This window comes from Passer montanus, unplaced genomic scaffold (genome assembly GCF_014805655.1).
Source record: "Passer montanus isolate IOZ18808 unplaced genomic scaffold, ASM1480565v1 scaffold42, whole genome shotgun sequence".
Taxonomy (NCBI): domain Eukaryota; kingdom Metazoa; phylum Chordata; class Aves; order Passeriformes; family Passeridae; genus Passer; species Passer montanus.
Window position 1 is genome coordinate 4,256,844 of NW_024369041.1, and position 19,295 is coordinate 4,276,138.

Consider the following 19,295-nt stretch of genomic DNA (forward strand, 5'->3'; position numbering starts at 1 on the left):
GCACTCTTGGATCATCCTGAAATCTTACAGCAGAAACGGGGAAAAAAAAAATCCAACCAACAAAGAATCTCACTGCTACATAGCAGAGATGGGATTTTGTTGTTGTTGTTTGGGCTGGGGGAGAGAAAGCAAAGCAGACAACGCCTTGTGAGCACTCCTGTTTGTGACAAAGGCATCTCTGAGACGCCAGCATCAAGCCGAGCAGGGATAAAGAGAGGCACCTCCTCCTCCTCCTCCCCGCAGCAGCAGCAAGTGCCTCTGCATGGTGTTGACACACATTTCCCAGGCAGCAGTGGCAGCCAGGAATCACAGCCTGACAAGCGCTTTCCTTTCACCAGCAGCACTGACAGAGCATAGCATCTCCCCCCGTCCCAGCCTCCCTGCCTCTCACACACACTGCCTGCTCTGCTCTGATATTTGTGCACACAGACCAGTGCTGAAAATGGCATGAGTTACCTGGGGTCAGAACATCACAGCCAGTCTGCGGGGACCTCTGCCCTTCAGAGAGCAGGTTTTGTGAGAGAAGGATGAATAGAAAAGCTAATTTTAATGGTTAGTAATTAAATCCTGCCCTAAAACTGAAATTTCAAATTTTTTTCTCCTCCTGTTTCCAGTTCTTTTGGTCTGACCATACAAAAAAAAAAAATTTCTTTATTGCTATTCTATTTGCAGAACAGTAAATGAACAAAGGTATTCTTCTAGATTATGTGGGAAGTAAAAACTTAATTTACATGCTCAATAAGTAGAGTGCCATTAAAAATAAGTGATTTTTTAAAAGTAATATATTCCAGAATGCTTAAGTGAATGCTTGACTCTTGATTTGGAATGGTTAGGCTGGGTTCACAGGTAGCACTTCAAGGGTGTCATGAAGGAATCACTGCATTTTATCACAACTGATAAATCCAACTGATAAGCATCACAGCTTGGCTCAAGAATTTAAAGGACTGGGTACCTATACACACTCCACAAGAAAGAGAGCTCAAACATGACTTCTCCATTTGTGGGTGCACAAGTCAAGGTCTGATTCTCCGTGAATTCATTCCCAGTGTGAATGCACTGCGGCGCTTTGCTGTTATTCCCAGGCAGATAACAGGACTGCAGATCTGTTTGTAAGGCAGGGATGCTTTGGACTGAGGCCAGGTTTAAAGCATCATCACTTTCCTGTCGTTTCTCTGGACTTTGGTGCTGAACAGCAACTGCTACATCTCCTTTAGGGAAGCACTTTACATTGCAGCTCACTCCCAAACTTCCACTAGCTTTAAAGATATCACTGCCCAGTGTAAGTGGAGAGTCTCTTCCTCTAAGGTGGTGAAACCATTCAACAAAATGCAATTTCATGTAAAAGAGGCACAGCAATATCAAGTGCACATAAGTAAAGGCCAGGCAAACCCACGAGCCTGTTTCAGAGCAATGCCCCAGTCAGACAAATGGAGCCACCCTGCTCCTGGGGAACACAAGAGAGGAACTACAGTAGACTTCAATAACTTTTCTTCTTTTACCAGATGGAAGTAATTTGTATTTAGGGGCAAACAATCATTTCAACAGCGATGTTGGCTTGGGCCCTCTTGGCTGACCCCAGCTCCTTCCCTCTGCTTCCCATCCATGTGCTCAGGGTAAGACCAGAGCAAGCAAAGAGCCTCTGCCCTCACAAGGGAGAGCCAAAGGGGCTTGAACCTGCATCTCTGCTTCCTTCTAAGTCCCAGGCATGGAGAAAACCTAAAACTGTTGTTACCTCCTTATTTTCAATAGTGACATGCAAGCCAATTAGGTGCATAATGCTTAGAACACCACTCTTTAGCACACTGAAATTCTCAGTGTCAGATATATTTCATCACCACATTTAGATGACATGCCAAGCTTCTCATTGTCCTGAAGTCCCAATGAAAATAAAGCTACACCTATGTGTGAAGTAAGCTTTGGACTTCCCCACTGAATAAGAGATAAACTTCTAAGGACTTTTTATTTTTAATTCATCAGAATATGTGTTTCTGAAATTCTGAAAATAAAGGCTTTTAAAATCAGTTTTTCCTTTTTTTCTTCAGAACAGCTTCAGTGATTCATATTTTTGCAAATCCTATGCCTAGGAAAAGACACTTTCTCTGCAGAAAAGCTTCCCATTTTATACCCAGTTTTGTTCTTACCCTCTTTTGCCAAGTGCTGCTCTAGCCAACATAAACATCACATGACAGCCCTTAGCTGACAACAAAAATGCCAGAGATCCCCAAAGCAAACATCTACATACATTTTGGAGATACCAAGATTCAGAAATATATTGCTATTCACTTCTGGAAGTTTAACTAATATATTGCCTATTTATGGCTGATGAATAGATTGGCATAGAAATTCCATTCTTTATTTGGTTTGTACCATCAGGAGAATTACTGCTGGGTCAGGAAGGAGAATGGAACAGGAATCACAGCATCCAGCTTGGTTTTGCACATAACAGAGACACATATTCAGAATAAATTATATGTTCAAAAGCTCAGCATTAGCTGGCAGTGCCTTACAAAGGCAGTGTAAGACTGCAAAAGAAGAGAGAGGTAGTGAGGCAAAAGTGGGCAGAAATAGTTCTGGCTTCAGCAGAACAGGAGAGAACAACAATCAAAATGTCATAAAAAAGAAGGAGCAATAGTGAAGCTCTCCAAGCTGCAGCTGTCTAAAAAGTCACACACCCCCCACACCTACATCCCTGCAGGTCTTGTGGAACTCTGGGGGCTCACCTGCAGAGCAGAACCTTTGCCTCAATTCCCCAGATTTGCTCATCTCACTAAAAGAAAAATGTTTTCTTTTCAGGGCGTTTAGGACTCAGACAAATTATGAGGCCTTTCAACCCCAACAACAGAATAATGAAGAATTTGTGCAGGGAAATAAACTGTATTTTAAAGGGGAAATTACACATTTACAAAGAACTCTAAGCTCTCTAAGGTTCTGGGTAAGTTACTATTTTGCATGTAATATCTACTACCTGAAATGAATGAAAATGAAATGAAAAGTGCAGTGCAAGCCTATAGGGTGTGATCAGCATTTATTGCCAGACTATTTTCTTCATTATTATTTGTTATTCCGCAGAGTCCAAAGTGCCTGTGCTGGAATTGCTGCATCAAAGGCAATTATATCTTGCAGTGCTGTCAGGCCATACAAGGGGCCCCATGGAAGGATGTGAGAGGCACAGTGTGACACACACACACTGCAGGATCCAGAGCCCAGGGCAACGCCCTCCAGCTCGGGGAAGGAGTTACTCATGTTCCACTACCCAAATAAAGGGAAACTTGGAATGATCTCCCCCCTACTGTCTCTCTGGGTGAAGTCAAGTCATCTCTGCCAGACCTGGCTGAGCTCAGAGACTCATAAAAATACTGAGTAAATTTGTTTTTCTTGGAGCACGTGTGTTCCTGCCAAGAAGCAATGCCCTGAGCTGCTCCAGCCGTCCCTCTCCTCCCTCTGGAGCTGTGCCCTTGAGGAGGTGCACTGAGTCCCACCTGCCTGCATGCACAGCCTTGCTGCCACCAACAGAGCACCTCCAGCTCCCTGCTCTGGGGAACAGATAAAGATGCCTCCTTGGCAGGTCACACTGCCACTTCTGAGGCCACACTTCTGACTTTTCTTTAGGCAGTAAAACAGTAACTCATTTCTTACTTTAGCAAGTCTGTTGTCTTCCCACACACAGGATTTTCTTCAGGGGTAAAGGCAGGAATCATTCTGCAGCAAAGTGTTAGCGCTGGGGATGGCTCCAGTGCCTTGCCCTTTCTTCAAAAGTGATCCTGCAGGATACTTTTGCTGTTTTCCAATCTGTGAGGCATAAACCAAGGAGCTGCCATGTGAGAGAGGAGTCACATGCTCTCTCCTGTAGTGATAAATACTGAGTGCTACATGCTGCAGCTCAAAATATTCATGTGTTCACCAACTTGCTTTCTTGATGAGCAGCCTGCCTTTTTATGGGCAAGATTCTCCAAGACATCAGCAAATATCTCAGGAGAAATTAAACTAAAATACAGCAGTTACATGTAGGAGCCAGTTGGTGAGAACTCAATCCAGCTTCTACATTGATTTTCTCTGTGACCTAATTACGACATCATCTGAGAAGGGGAACCTGGGGGAAACAGCACTCAGCTGATCTTGCTGTGTGTCTCAAAATGAACTGACGGGCTCATGCAGGAAGAGGCTCCAGCTGAGCATAGGTGCAGACAAATTTATCATAATCTAGTCCAGGGAAATTCCATGAGGTGCTGCCTTTCTGTTGGGTTAGGTAAAATCTGGTGCACCTGCACAGAAATTCAGGGCATGAATATATATTTTTTTCTCAAGATATTTCAGTGTGCAATCAAACCGCATAATTCCTGGATCAAGCCTTTTAAGCAGTGTTGAGGTGAACACCCCAAGTGTGGAGACAGGAGGCTTGACTCCATTTTCTAAGAATGCTGGTTTATTATCTTATGATATATATTATATTAAAATACTGCATTAAAACTATACTAAAAGAACAGAGAGAAAAGAATCATCAGAAGGCTTGAAAGAACAAGAATAGAATGCATAACAAAATCTTGTGACTCTCAGAGTCCGATGCAGCTGTATCTGTGATTGGCTCTTAATTAGAAACAACCAACATGCACCAATCACAGATGCACCTGCTGCATTCCACAGCAGCAGACAGTTATTGTTCACACTTCTTTCCTGGGGATCCCAGCTCCTTCAGGAGGGAAAAATCCTAGCAAAGGATTTTTCATAAAATGTCATAGGTACAAAGCAGTAGGCCCATGAACCCCATACACACTCCCAAAGTACATCCAAGTTTGCCCTGAGTGGGGCACATCTACCCTGTAGCTCAAAAGGCACAAATCCCTGCTCTTTTAAAGAGTAAAATACCATGGAGCTACACAGTTTTGTGCAGGTTGTGGACTATTACAGTCCTATAACTTGATCACATTTCTGCAGCCCAGGTGCACATACCTGAGCACGCACCAGCAGTGGCAGTGGGAGAGCTGCCACCAGCACAGGGAATTGCTGGAGCAGGGAGCCCACACTGAGCTCTGCTGGAGGGCTACACCACTGCTGGTGCCCTGCTCAGACAGCATCAGCTGATTTCAGACAGGCCTCTGGCCTGAGGAAGAGTGCTAAGCTGGAAATACAGAACCATACCTCTGATTTTGTTATTAAAGAACAAGTTGTTTCATGGAGTCCCATCAACTCTGCTGAAAATCTCTGTAGAGATGCCCAAGAGTCATCATCCAGCACTCACAGGGCTGCATGATAAGCCCAGCTGTACCAGCCCAAGTGGAGCTACTGGCTGAGCTCCTACTCAGCTGCAGTGATCCTCTGCAGATAATTTAATATCGTCACAGATGACAAAACTATTTCCAGGAAGTTTACACCATAGTGAGGCTAGGCTCAACACAGCACTAATTCATAACCAGTTTTTTCTCTCAATATTGCAAGATGAGTAAAAATACACACATATCTTTACATTTTATGTTCTTTCCAAACATCTGTTCACAGACTCATAGACCAGAAAGGCTTCAGTATTTGTCTTTTTTCACATCTGCCTGTAGCAGTGCACTCACCTATGAGGTACGTTGCAGATCTTGCTCTCTCTCCTCCATGAGACTAGCAGGCCACTTCATACTACCTTTCATCACCTGTAGATTTATCTTCCCAGCAGCAGAGAAGCCAGAATGATGTAAAACAAAATCAATACCAATCTAGAGGACATGTATCAAAACCAACCTAAAGCAATTGCTGTCTAATTTCAGAGCTTATTCTCACTGACATACAGAAGCGCCTCTTTAATTAGCATTGTCCAAGGGTTTCATTATCAGCAATTATGTGTTTTCAGGGGACACCTGGCCTTCCCCCCAGCATTACTGTTCACCATGTGACACTCACCGATTAATCCTACTGATACATGAGGACAGGCCAGGTAACATCAAAAACAGATTGGCCATGAATGCTCTCTAAGCCTCTTTCTCGTTTACAAAAGCTGTGATTGGGCAATTCTACCCTCTGACCACCAGCAGAAAACACCCACAGGCTGCTCTCAGAGGGCTGGGCAGCTGCACCAGGGGCCATGCAAAGCTTTGCTAATTACACCACCCAAGGATGCTGCCCACAGTACTTAAAGCCCAGTAGGACTGATCCCTGTGACCACATGTGCCTGGATTTTGGGTATGAAGACAGACTCTTCAAACCCCCAAATATTTTATTTCTCAAGAGCTTGCTTCCTATTTTTTATCTTTGTTGCACTGCAGGAAAATCTGATACAGACAGATTACGAACTATTAATGTATAAACTAACCCAGGACATAAAATTTTAAATTACACCATTATGCAAAGTTTATGCCACTTTACAACTGCTTTATGCATTCAGATCACATTCAGAGAACTCTGAATAATCACTACTGTTTGTGTGACACCAGGAGTGCTGACTGAAGTTGAGAAAGAGAATAGCAATAAATGCAGTTATAAAAGAATAACCTGTAACTTAAGTCTCCCGTGTCACAATAAATAACCAGAACTGCTTTTCTTTTGGAAACAAGAGGAAATACAGACAGTAACACATGTATGCTTAGCAGTGGATTTAGATTTACTCTGCATTACTCTGAGCACTTGAAATGTTTGAAAACCTAAAGGTAATATTCCTTCCTATGTCAAAAACAGGGAAAAGCAAGGACTCTCCATTTGCACACCTCTTGTACACAAATGTACAAGACACAGGATCCCACAGAGAGCTTTTTAACCCCATTCACTGCAGTCAGTTTCTATACATATAAATCTTTTACTCTTTTGCCAAGTGCTTATTAATTTCAGGGGCTAGCATGGTCAGAGAAGAAGCTGATGTCATTAAGTCAAAATTGATGTAATGTGTTTATTTATATGCTCTTTTCTGAACTTTCATCAATAAATATAAACCCAAGGCAGATCCAGCTTCTCACAGGCCCCTCTGGAGCCCATTCTGAGCCATGGAAAAAAGTCCTACAAAGAACTGCATTGAGTCAACTTATTCCTGGCTGTCAATTCAGACATAATATTTCTTCCCAGCCATCTTAATCTCATAGAAAGGAAAAGCTGTCCACATGTCAGAAAAGAAAAGAATGTGGTGGACAAAAGAAAGAAAAATTGGGGAATATAATAGGAAGGTATAAGCAAAATCCAGAATAAACCCAGCAAATACAAGCAAACAGTCCCAGTGTTAAACAGTTATGATGGGCAGCTGAGGGAGGTCTTCTGGGCATTAACTCATCCATTTTTGTGGGGGTTTATAAAGCTCCAGTTGCTCATTCTCATTTCAGCCACAAAAAGTGCATAGTAAGAAATCCTAAATTTTTTTCCAAGTTGTTTTCTGAATTACTTTTCACAAAATATGTAGTCAGTGACATTTGAAACCCACTGATTCAGGCCATTAACTTTTCTAATATCATGATCCATTGACATCAGAAACATCTCATCAGTTATACCATATTCCCCTGCACTTGTATTTCACTGAAATGCTGTGAATAAGCCACCAAATATTAGCAGCTGCAGCCAGTGGTCAATTCCTGCTCAGCTTCCACCTTGCTGTTTCAATTTCTTCTGCTAGCAAATAGTCCTCCTCTGTTTGGCTTCTATTTCTATGCAGGCTCATGATCTGTGCTTGTGTCCTACCATGCACTATTTTAATTTACCAGCACAATCCACAGCTCCTCAGCACAGATGTAAGTTTGTTATTCCAAAGTCTGAGAATATTTTTAACTTTCAATGCATTTTAGGTTGCTTTGGTTTTGTTGGATTTCTTTTGGGGTTTTTTTCCCCAATATTTTTTTCTTTTATATTGAGGGAAAGAGAGAGGAAATTGTGTTTCACCCAAATGTCCATTCTCAGCACACTGTGTCTTGCAACACAGTAAAACAGGCAGGACTGGTCACAACACTCTATAGAAACTAAATAATACAATCCTGCTGCAGGATATTCAACTTTGTGGCACAAAATCAGAACTCTACAGAAAATATAAGAAAATGGCACATGCCATAAAGCATAAATGTCATATACACATATTCAAATGTTTTTCCTGTCATGGGTTGACAATGAAGTGAGCGAGTTTTTCAGGAAATTGTTGAGGAAGTTGTTTCCTCGTTAGAAGAGAAGACTTAGAAGGATTTTCTTTTGCACAGTGGTACTTTGGGGAGGAGAGGAACCTGTGGCAGTCACTGGAACAGGGACTGAATTTCTTTACAAAGCTGAGGAAATATCCACATAACCACACACCATCTGTGCTCTTGCCTTTTTATTCTCCTGCTTAATGTGTGTGTGTTTATCTTGTGGGCTGGCTTGGCTGCTGGCTCAGGAGTGTCCTGAGGTAGCACCGAGCCCAAGCCTGTCTGCAGACGTGCCCTGTGCCAGGGCCACCAGGACATGTCCCCTCCTTAGGGAATGGAGCCTGCTGTCCCACTCACCAGGATCTGAGCCCTGACAGCCAGGCCACAGGTGATCTACCACCCATGGCACCACAGAGATGTTCTAACAACAGCCTGTTATCTTCATGGGAATAAGTTTAGTCCTTGTTTCCAGCTCCTACGAGGAGATGCTCTTCCCAGGACCAGGACAAACCTCACTGAACAAGACTGTGTAGAGGAGTTTTCTTCCCCTTCTGGCTCAGAGCACCTCACAGGGGTCTCCACAATCAGCTCTCTGAGGTGCTGCAGCACAGAGGGCAGCACTCAGCCCTTCGGTTTTCCATTCCCTATTCTCCTCTTCAGTACATTATTTGTTTGAATATGTTCACATCCCACATTTACCACAGATTTTAAGGTTCAAAAAGAATCTGAAAGCAATAATTTTCTCTGGGAAGACCTTGTGCCACTTTACAATAGCTGCTGACACTGAACAAATGACCTCCTTCACATAAATTTGGTCCCAATGCAAAATATTTGTGACTTGGATATTTCCTGTATGGATCTGCTGAACGGGAGCAGTACTATGTGGGAAAGAAATTTATGCAGAAAGCAGCTTTACCACTTTGCTATCTATTGCAGAAGGGCAGTGTACATTACTTCTCCCTTTTGAAGCATTTAAATTCTCTGTTGCAAAGCACATCGAGGGTACTTAATGACAAGATCACATTTTCTATCTCTTATTGTAAGTCCCCTGACCCTTTGATAAACTAGAGAAAATTGGTTTTGGTTTTACACTACTCAGAGAGTTGTAAATATAAGAAGGACATTTTCATTCTAATTTTAATGATATTTTCTGTCTAGCAGTTCTGCAGCATCAATCAGAAAGATAACAACGACAGAAAAAATGTTCTATTTCTAGGTGAGCTATCCATTTTTAGAGAGAATAAGAGTCTTTATGAAATTTTTCAGAAGCAGAGCCAGTGAAAAACAATAACTAATCCTTTAAAACCTGACTGTAATATATTTTCTTTTTTTTAAGATTCTGAGGAAATGACATCTTGCCTTTATATTAACAAAAATGCTGACAGTACTTATTAAAAAAGAGCAATGAATGCTGTAGTCTAAATGTAGGCATATTCAGGAATATTCAGACCTACAGTATCTTCCCTCTCTTTGCTGAAGCTTGAAGAACTGCAGCCTACACTTTCTAACCCAAATCCAGGCTCTCCAACCCACATTTAAGCACCTACACAGTTTCAGACTAATTTTAGGTAGCCACCAAGCTGAAAACCCTTGGCCAGTACACACACTGCTAATTCAGTGTCTGGGATGATGGTTGTAAAGGCTCTGGGATTATGCCTAACACTACAGCTGTGTTGATGCATGCTCTCTACAAATATAGAAAAAAAATCCTCCAACACACCCAAACTCATCTCCAACAGTTATTAAGGCACCAACCCAGTTACCATCTCGGGGCATATTTGTTCTCCTCTCCCACTCCCTCGCTTTTCCTGTTCCTCACAGAACTTCTCAGCTCTGATTAACCACCCCAAAGCTCCTGTCTCAGCCCTGTGGGTGCACGAGGGATAATGCCAGCCAGGATAACTCTGGGTGTTTCCCACCAGCCCCACAGAGCTGGTGCCAGTCATGGGGTGGTAGTGAGGGCCCTTGCTCTCTTTTTCCTCTCCCCTCAGCACTGCACGTGGCAGATTCCACATCACTTGTAGCTGCAACCAGCCACTCGAGTGTTTTGAGAGAATGGGCTGAAAAATGACTTTATAAACTGCCCAGTGGGAAAATGTGTTCAGGCAGAGCAGGGAAAAGCCATTCTCCAAAGCAGTACAGTTCTTACCCCAGCATTACTCATAGCTGCGTGGAGAAACAGGAAAACCTGATCATCTATAGCCCCCAAAAACTGAGCATGACTCAAGTGGAGTGACTCACAGTTCTGACTAACCTGTTTAACAGCTCTTTTTAAAAAGAACCACTTTTGAAATAATTCCTGTGTGTTCTCCCTCAATTGCCTTCCACTGCACAGTTTTAAAGTGATTGCCAAAGCACAATCACAGTGCAGATCTAAGCAAACCACAACGATGCATAAATGTATCTTAAAGCTTTAAATAAAACATCTAGTTAATAAGTGTTAGGCAGATGTATTTGTCTAGAACCTAGCAGATTATTTCTTAGTCAAACACAAGGCAAATCCAGCTGAATGCCAGGCTGGGAGGATGGAGGGTTGAGTCACGCTCTGTTGAGTGCCTGTATCCAGCCTGCAGGTGCACTGCACTCCTCACATTCCTGCTCTGTGCAGTGAATTTCCAGCAGAATAAAAAAGTAGCTGAGTCCTCTCCCAGGGGAAAATGCAGCTGGGGCCATGAACAGCAATGCTTTTAAGGAGAATTTGAGGAACAGTCACCTCCCAGCATAAAGCAGTTTGCATTTTTAAATCAATAAGGATATTGTAATAGAGATGGAAGTGAAGAGTTCATTCATTTTTAGCCCACTCTTCAATACGGGATAATTATTCCTCCTTATACACCATTAGAATGAATCCCAAATATCAAAAATATTTATAAAACCATAACTACACTTTGCATCTGTAATGCAGAGTAAATAAATTAATGTATTAATAGCTCATTCTTACAAATAGTCATATGTCAAACAGCAAACAGGCAGGAGAAAAGTAACCAAATGAAACCCATTCTCCAAGTGCATCATCAAAGACAGGGGTTGTCTAAATTCACCACTTACCACAAAGTGTCCTGTCAGCCTCTGCAGCAAATGAGGCTCACATCCACTCAAAGGAGCCAGAACTAACTGAAAAGGCTAGGAAATCAGCTGAGGAGACTTAAAGAAATTGCCCCTTATATGGTGCTATAATTCTACTCTATCTCTTGGAGAGTCTGTGGAGGTCCCACATTTCAAAATTACACTTAACATCTAAAACTACACATGCAATAAATCATCTATGTAACATTCCTCAAGAGTCACTAAGCAGCTTTCTCTGACATTGCCACTAATGGAAAAGAGGATTAATGGGTTTTGCTATTATTTATTACCCTCCCCTTGACTGTAGAAAATCCAGTTGTTTTCCCCAAGTTGTTGCTGAATGCCTTGACCCAAATCCCTACTTACAGCCTTAGGTAACAACAAACACAAATGTTGTCATTTCAAGGGTTAGGCAGTAACCAAAGACAGATTAAATTTAATCCATACTGGAAGTACAATCAGACTGATGCATGGATTGATTGACAAGTGCTGAGGACCAGTCAAGCATCTCTTTCTGCTGTCTGAAAGAAAGCTTCCATGTCATTTTTTTCAGAAAACATTTACTTAAGTGTGCTGATGAACTCCTGATTTTCCACTCCCCTCAGCATCCTCTCTCCATTATTTGTGCAGTGTATACTTTTAAACAGATCTGGAATGGCTCCACACTCAAAAGTATGATTAAGTGATTACAAGTAATGCAGCAGTCATTGTAATAAACCATTTAATCCACCCTTAGGAGTCTCATCTGATGCACCAAAGCCTCTGTATATGACAAATATGCCAATGCACAAATATTCAAATACCTTTTGATTCACGGCAATATAAGACTATAAAGGATTTCCCCCAGTTTATTTTTAAGAGGTGGTCATTTCATTTCCTTGGAAAAATTACACTATGCATAAACTGCATGATGCAACCCTGCATTCATTAATATTTCATTTGTTGGAAGAAGCCAGTTCCAATTTTCAAAATCCATTATGAATGTAGGGAATGATGCCCATGAAAGAGTGAGTCACAATACTGCTGCCACTTGAAATAAGTCATCATCATCAACATTTTTCATAATGTCCTCTGATCTGTGCAAAAATAACTTTCCACTTAAATAGGAAAAGTTTGACAAAACTGGAAGCATATATTTCAGATATTATCTCAAATAGTGACCTTTTCTGATATTTTTAAAAGTAGCTTTAACAAAATGAAATATTTATCAGCAGCAATCTGCTTTCACAAAGTGCACAACCAGAATAATACCGGGACGCGCTGGCTCCCACGGCAGTGAAATTACACACAGAACATTATGTAACCACATACAATAAAGTTACTATGAATTTCAGAGAGATAATGAGGAATTCCTGAAGACCTCAGCCAGCTACCCAGACAGGCTTTTATTACCTGGCTGCATTGCAAGGAAGAAGTCCCAGCAGCCACCCTTGCTGTTAACTCTTGATCTCTGTCATGCAGAGTCACAGAGGAGTTCACCAGCAGCAGTGCAGCTCCCCTGCTCCCAAAGCTCAGGCATGAGATGTGCACAGAATATCCAGCAGCACTCACCCCAGCCCTCACCCAGACATTTCCCTGGAAGGACATTTGCATTTTAGGTGGGGACTCCTCCCCATGGAGCTCCCAGGAGATGCAGAGCTGGATTAGCCTTCTGCAGCAGAAAGTTCTGCTGGGCTGCACAGACACCCCACATTTCCCTTGCTATCTCCCACACTGTCAAGTTTTCTTCACCTGCCTCATCTCCTACTTGCCAAGCTGCTGGTTGCCTCAGGCTCTCAGGAGCACAAATCTTAGAAGTTGTTACTTAAGGTGTCCCCTCTGCAATTAAAGATACTAATGAAATAGCCTCAAAACTTTTTGTATATGAGCAGACTGTCTCGTCCTTCCACCAGTCAAAAGGAGATGAGCAGCATATGTCTACTTCCAGCCTAGGCTCATTGTCACTGTAACATTGATGTAGACAGCAGAACAGCCATCCATGCCTGTTTTCTTCAGCTGCCTCATCTCCCAAGCTGCTGGTCCCCTCAGGCTCTCAGGAGCACAAATCTTAGAAGTTGTTACTTAAGGTGTCCCCTCTGCAATTAAAGATTCTAAGGAAATAGCCTCAAAACTTCTTGTATATGAGCAGACTGTCTCGTCCTTCCACCAGTCAAAAGGAGATGAGCAGCATATGTCTACTTCCAGCCTAGGCTCATTGTCACTGTAGCATTGATGTAGACAGCACAACAGCCATCCATGCCATGAAACACCCTAGGAATCGGAAAAATCACATAATTCCCATAAGTCAAGCCACCACCCATACATCTGTGTTTCTATATAAGGTTCCACAGTGTGCAGTTTTCAGAATATAATTTTTGCTGCTGCTTGGGTCAACAAGACCTCAGAACTCACCCAGCTGTAAGATTAGAAACCACCACACAACTATGACTTATCTGAAAACCTGTCATTAATCTACTAAAACATCCACGTATTCAGATAACAGCACCTGCATAATAAAGTGCCTTCCTTCTATTACTCACACAAACATAAATGAAAAATATATCAGCACCATTTGAATCCAACTTCATATGGAGCTACTTTGAACTGTTTCTAGCATGACTTTGCTAAATCCCTAGACATTGAATATGAGCTTGAATATTATTTTACAATTGCTATTCAAAGTAAGATCAAACCTGGAAGCTACTAGAGTCACAAGTGAAGGGATGAAAAAAAAAAAAAAAGTGGTGTTGCTTTTTTAAAAATCAGTCTAAGAAGACTGAAGGGGACAGAAGAGAGGTGATTGCCTGGCAGGGACCTGCTGATGCTCTCTGGTTTGCTGACACCAGGTCAGTAACCTGCTAAACCCACCTTGTTCCACACACTGTGCAGGTTAACAAGCCTTCTGACTTGTGGAACCAGATCCAGGCTGAGGACAAGATAGAAAAAGGAGAAACAGCACTGCTCTTACATCTGAAAAAAAATTATAAGTCAATGAACTGTAGAGTGTGAGCAGAAAATAAACCCATTAAATGATCGCAAAGAGCACAAGTACCTCAGGTCATGGTTGGCAAGAAGGCTGACAGAAACTGAATTGGTCAAGTGGGCTTGGAAAAGGCATTGAAAGAAAACAGAGGAGAGAGGAATCAGTCTGGTGTTGAACTTGAAAAAGAAAAGACAGAGAAGCTAAAAGATTGAATCTTGATAAGTTTCCCATAAGCACAGAATGAATTAATTATGATAACGGAAATATTAGACTAGAATAAAAGGTACTGATAAGAGCCAAGGTAATTTATCTTTCCAGTATTTATAGAGACAGAGAAATCCTTTTTTTCCCCTCCGAAACCTGTAATAAGGTTCTGCAAACCAAACTTTTTAGATGAGACTTCTTGTGAGTGACCCATTCTTACTGTGCAGGGTAAAGACACTGCTACGCTTGACATCTTTTCCAGCTATTGATAAAAATAGTCTGTCAGATCTCTGAAAATTTGCAAACCTAATTATTCCAAGGCAGAAGTTTGGACTGGTAAATATGCTTGATTTGTTTTGCATTCCATTAAAAAAAATCAGAGATATTACACCATCTTTTTCATTGAATTGATGCTCAAACACAAAAAAAGCCATCTGGAAATTCCAGTTGTGGAGCCAAGCCCAGGGACTGCTCTTTAACCTCAGCACCCCAGAGAGTGAGGACTGAAAGCCCAGGATACAGATACACAGACAGCAACATATGCAAACAGGAAAACACAATCTGCATTTCTCCTTTGTTTGCATATTCATCAAACTGCATTTCTGTATCTGCAAGTGATCAGTTGGTTGTGTAATTATTAATTCCATTCTTATATGTATCAAATAATGATAAAACTAATGCCAATTGCATGGAAAACTGACCTTTTTTGTGTGTACCAGTTTTGATCTTCTGGTAGTTTGCTGGTACTCTAGGGTTGAGAATATTCTATGGAGTACAGTTTATAACAACCTCTGTGAGTCGGAAACAATTAGAATAGTTACAACACTGACTAAGACTTCAAATTAAAATCAGAATTATCATAAAATTAAAACCTTTTTTTGTACCCATTTTCCTTTCTGGATGTGATCAAAACCAGTTTGACTTCAAAAAAAGTCATTTATTAATAGAATTGTATGAAGACTTTTTCATTGCAACTACCTCAAGTGAGCATAAGATGTATAATGTGATTTACATCAGCCACAGAGAGATTTTCACTTTAATTCATTCTTTTCTATTGCCAGCTCTAATTTGCAGATGTTGTAGGCTTTCAGCCCAAAACAGAAGCAGAAATTCTGGCATGTTCAATGTTTGGAAAAAATTCATATCTGCAATGATAGAGGCTAAACAGATAGGACAGATGGGCAGATGAAACCAAGGGACAGAAATAAATTATGTCTTGATGTTACCTGCTGAAGAGAAAACCTTTCATGGGTTTCTAGAGCCAAACCAAAACGACACTTTTCAGAACTCCATCACTTAGTCATCAGTGACAAACTGATGAAAAAAGAAGTGAAAAGTACCAACACAGTACCTATTTTTATCCAAAATAAAACATTTCCATTTGCAGATTTTTTTTTAAAGAGAAAAAATACTAAATAGTCTATGCAGGGATTTACAAGGAAAAAGTAAGAAAAGAGATGCCTATGATCTCCCTCTATTTTCAGCCCCTCAACATCCTACCATTCCCATAATTCATGCACAAACCATTCCAGGAGCCACAGCTCGATCTGCCTGTCCTGGAATGTGAATATGAACTTCAACTGCTCATTCCAGAGTCTGCCCCAAACTCTGGGCTACAGAGATCTAATCACTCCTGAGCTCTCCTGGTATGGTACCATAATTATACCATAATTCAACACAAGGAAGGATTAGGCCTCTGCATGCATCTCTTGGTTTAGTGACACCCAATTGTCCTCATGAATCCCATTCCCCAAACCTAAACACTACAGGAATGCTTCAATATCTTAGAAAAGAAAAATTACCTGGGAAGTTAGGGACTAATCTTTTCACCAAATGCAATCTGCACAAAGCTGCACCTTTCAGTCAGTCTCTCATTCTTTTTAGCAGCCACTGTCAAGCTCAAGACACACATTGCTGAGCAGAAACACAGCCAAGTCATCTTCTGGCTGGAGATGACCCAGAACTGAGAGAGTTGTTCAGGAGCTCTGGCGCTGTTCTGCATCCTAAAGGCATCCTGACATTTAAGTGCTTTCTATAAATGTGCTCATCACTCCTGGGGGATAAAGTCATGCCCTGAGCTCCTGTCCTAGTCTTAACACAGCACTGAAACAAGTAGATTCTCCTCTGGAGGATGAGGGAAAGGTGTGCCAACATTTTTCCACAAAACTTTATCAGACAAAATGAAAAGCCCACTGCCATTCAACACACAAAGCAGCCAATATCGTCCCTCAGCAGGTTATTATAAAGTGTTGTGCACAGAAATCCTAGATTATAATTTTCATTTGAGAGAAGGGCAGTGACAGAGAAAGTCCAGGTTACCAGTGGAATTGTATTGCTTCTTGTCTGTTCATTGCATGGGCTGATAAGAGAATGCCACAAAAACAGCTATGGATGTAGATGCATCCAGTTTTTCTAATATTCCCCATTAAAAGCACCAAAGATTTAAAACTGGCACCAGAACTCAGTGGCACTAAGTTTCATATTCTGACTGCTTGCAATAACTTTCAGGAGCAACATCATTTTACAGGTAATTTTACAGTATTCATTAGAATTCTAATGGAACTCAGTAGCATTGAATAATAAGTGTGCATAAAGATGCTTTAAGGTCAAATCCAGCATACATCAATGAATAGAGAGGTCATAATGTGATAACCAGCTTGGATGGAAGTTTAGTTCTGACTGACAGAAGTATTGGAGAATGGTTTATTCCCAGGCAGTTAAACATGAGATGTTCTTCTTACCTGGTGTACGATATGCATTTTCACTCAATATTTCACATGGGACAGAGGAATCACAAGTGTCTTCATCTTTCCTCATGGAAAACCTTGACTCATCTTCCCAGCCCCTACTAAAAACCTTAGCACAATGCTCCTATAAGCAACAAAGGAACACAAAACTGATTGGCTTATTAACAGATATAAACATTTTCAAGGGAATATTTGTTTGAAATAATGAAGCAGTAAGCAGCATGGCCTGAAAACACTCCAAGTTACAGCAAGCTGTGCCCAGCACACCTGCAGGGGGCTGTGGCAGGGCAGCTGATGCAGCTCTGTGCATTGGGAGCTGCATCCTACATGCAAAGTGTGCATGCACATCTCACAGAAGCAGAGCAGGGCTCTGCCAGGCCCCTGAGCCCCAGCATGCCCAGCACCCTGCAGGCTGCCAGGTGCTGCAATGCAGACTTGTTCTGCCTGTCTAGATGCTCTGTGGGAAATTGATCCTGCTTATTTATGACCACTACACTGTCAGAGCATCAGGAGCTGCTTTCTCAAGTCCTAGTGATGGGCTCCATTAATTTTATTGAAACATAAATTTCACATTAGAGTTTTGATCTCTAACTTTGACAAAGACATTAATTCTCAGACAGAAAATTTTCATGAAGCCCACATTATTTCCTGCTAGGATACTGTATATATTCTCTATTTCAAATTACAGAGAGCCTCTATACATTCTAATGATATATTATGCCCTGTAATACCTTTATGTGTAGTATGCAGTCCCAGAGTCCCTAAATTATTCATCATGATGTGCTTCAGAAGCAGAGTTTGTTCATATCTCTTTAGGTAGTTGGAAGCACTGTAGCTCTATTTAACCCATTCCACACACTAGCAGAGCTCATTCAGTTAATATTAAGCAAAATAAATAACTCTTTTCCTTTGGTCCTCACATTCACATTTTAAATTGATCTAAGAGGTCCAAATCACCCTATTTTACTTTCAGTTCAAGCCTTACAAATATGGACATCACAAAAGCTAAGGAACTATGACATGACAAAAGACAATGTGTACTGAAGATCAAAGAGAGAAATTAGCTAAGTGCTGGAGTAAATCCTTCAGGGATGTTGCTCACTCTCCATCCCTGCTAGGGAGATCAGGTTGAACAAATGTGTGTAAGGAATGGCTTAAGTGGAGTTCACCTTCCCTTCAGGCAGAATTATGGGTTAGATGACCTCCTGAGGCTTCCTTCAGATCAGTGAGGAATCAGTTTACAAACACAGCAGCATTAATCACTGTCTTTGCAGTGCCCTTCCTGGCCCTTGTGTCTCTCAGGATGATGCTCAGGAGCTGCAGCTTCTACAGCAGCACCACAGAGCTGCTTCACCTCCTTCTGCAGGGCAAAGCACTGGAAATCAGAAACACTCTGAGGCTTGCTGTAACTTGTGCATCTCCTCCTTCAGCTGCTGTGTCTTACCCAGTAAGACAAAGTGTTCTAAAGCATTTCAAGCTACAGGCTTTCCAGTTGGCTGGCAAAACCTCTATACCTCATCTGGTGAGAAGGAAAAAGCAGTGTAGTTTCAGGTTCAAAAAGTTGTGAGTTTGAGAGCTGTTTGAAGGGAATGAGGACTAAGGGAAGGCCTCCTGCACCTGCAGGTTCCTGGCACTGCCCCAACACCATCTGTGCAAAAACCTGTGGGAAGGAGAGATTTATATGTTCAATGTATTAAATCTTTTTTTTTTTTTTCTGTTCTGCTTCGGGGCACTTACACTTCTTCTCAAAATCCTGTCACCACACAAACTAAAATAATGCTTTCTATTTTAAAGTTCCCTTGGTAGAAGCTAAAGGATGGTAATAGCTCCATGAAAGCCAGGCATTCATTTTTGTCACCTCCTCACTGCCCAGTACCTCCAGGTCAGAAACAGGTTTTCAATTTCCTTTTGGCACCCGCAGCAGGCCTGTTACAGGAACACACAGTTCTGTGCAAGCAAAAAATCCAGAGACACAGGCAGTGTCTTTGTGGAGCAGGCAGACAGGAACTGATAGCAAAACCCTTGTGCACTTCAGGAGAAAATGGGAAAGTTTTAAAGTAATTCTTATCCTGAAACTATTCATTCAATTATACCTAAAATATGGCTTGAAAAGTAATAGGAAAACCACAGGAGAAAGCATTTCCAGAGTTCTTTTTTTTCCTTTTTACCATACACCTCAAATAGATGACAGCTGATAAAACAGAAAAATACCCTAACATATCTGGAGAAGTAAACAGGGAGCAATTCAGA

At 41.5% G+C, this 19,295-nt stretch overlaps 1 protein-coding gene across 2 annotated transcripts in view; it reads right to left on the reverse strand.

Moving 5' to 3' along the window:
* Positions 1-17,080: 17,080 nt before the first annotated feature.
* The window catches only part of LOC120507258 (protein FAM13A-like), a 51,201-nt gene continuing 48,986 nt past the window's right edge, over positions 17,081-19,295 (reverse strand). The window contains exon 7 of one of the 2 annotated variants that reach the window (XM_039719655.1): positions 17,081-17,169. In XM_039719655.1, coding sequence (XP_039575589.1) covers positions 17,112-17,169 — 58 coding nt within the window. In that variant the 3' untranslated portion in view covers positions 17,081-17,111. Of the gene's footprint in view, positions 17,170-18,298; positions 18,706-19,295 lie in introns of those variants that run through there. The other variant, XM_039719654.1, reaches the window with a different exon arrangement.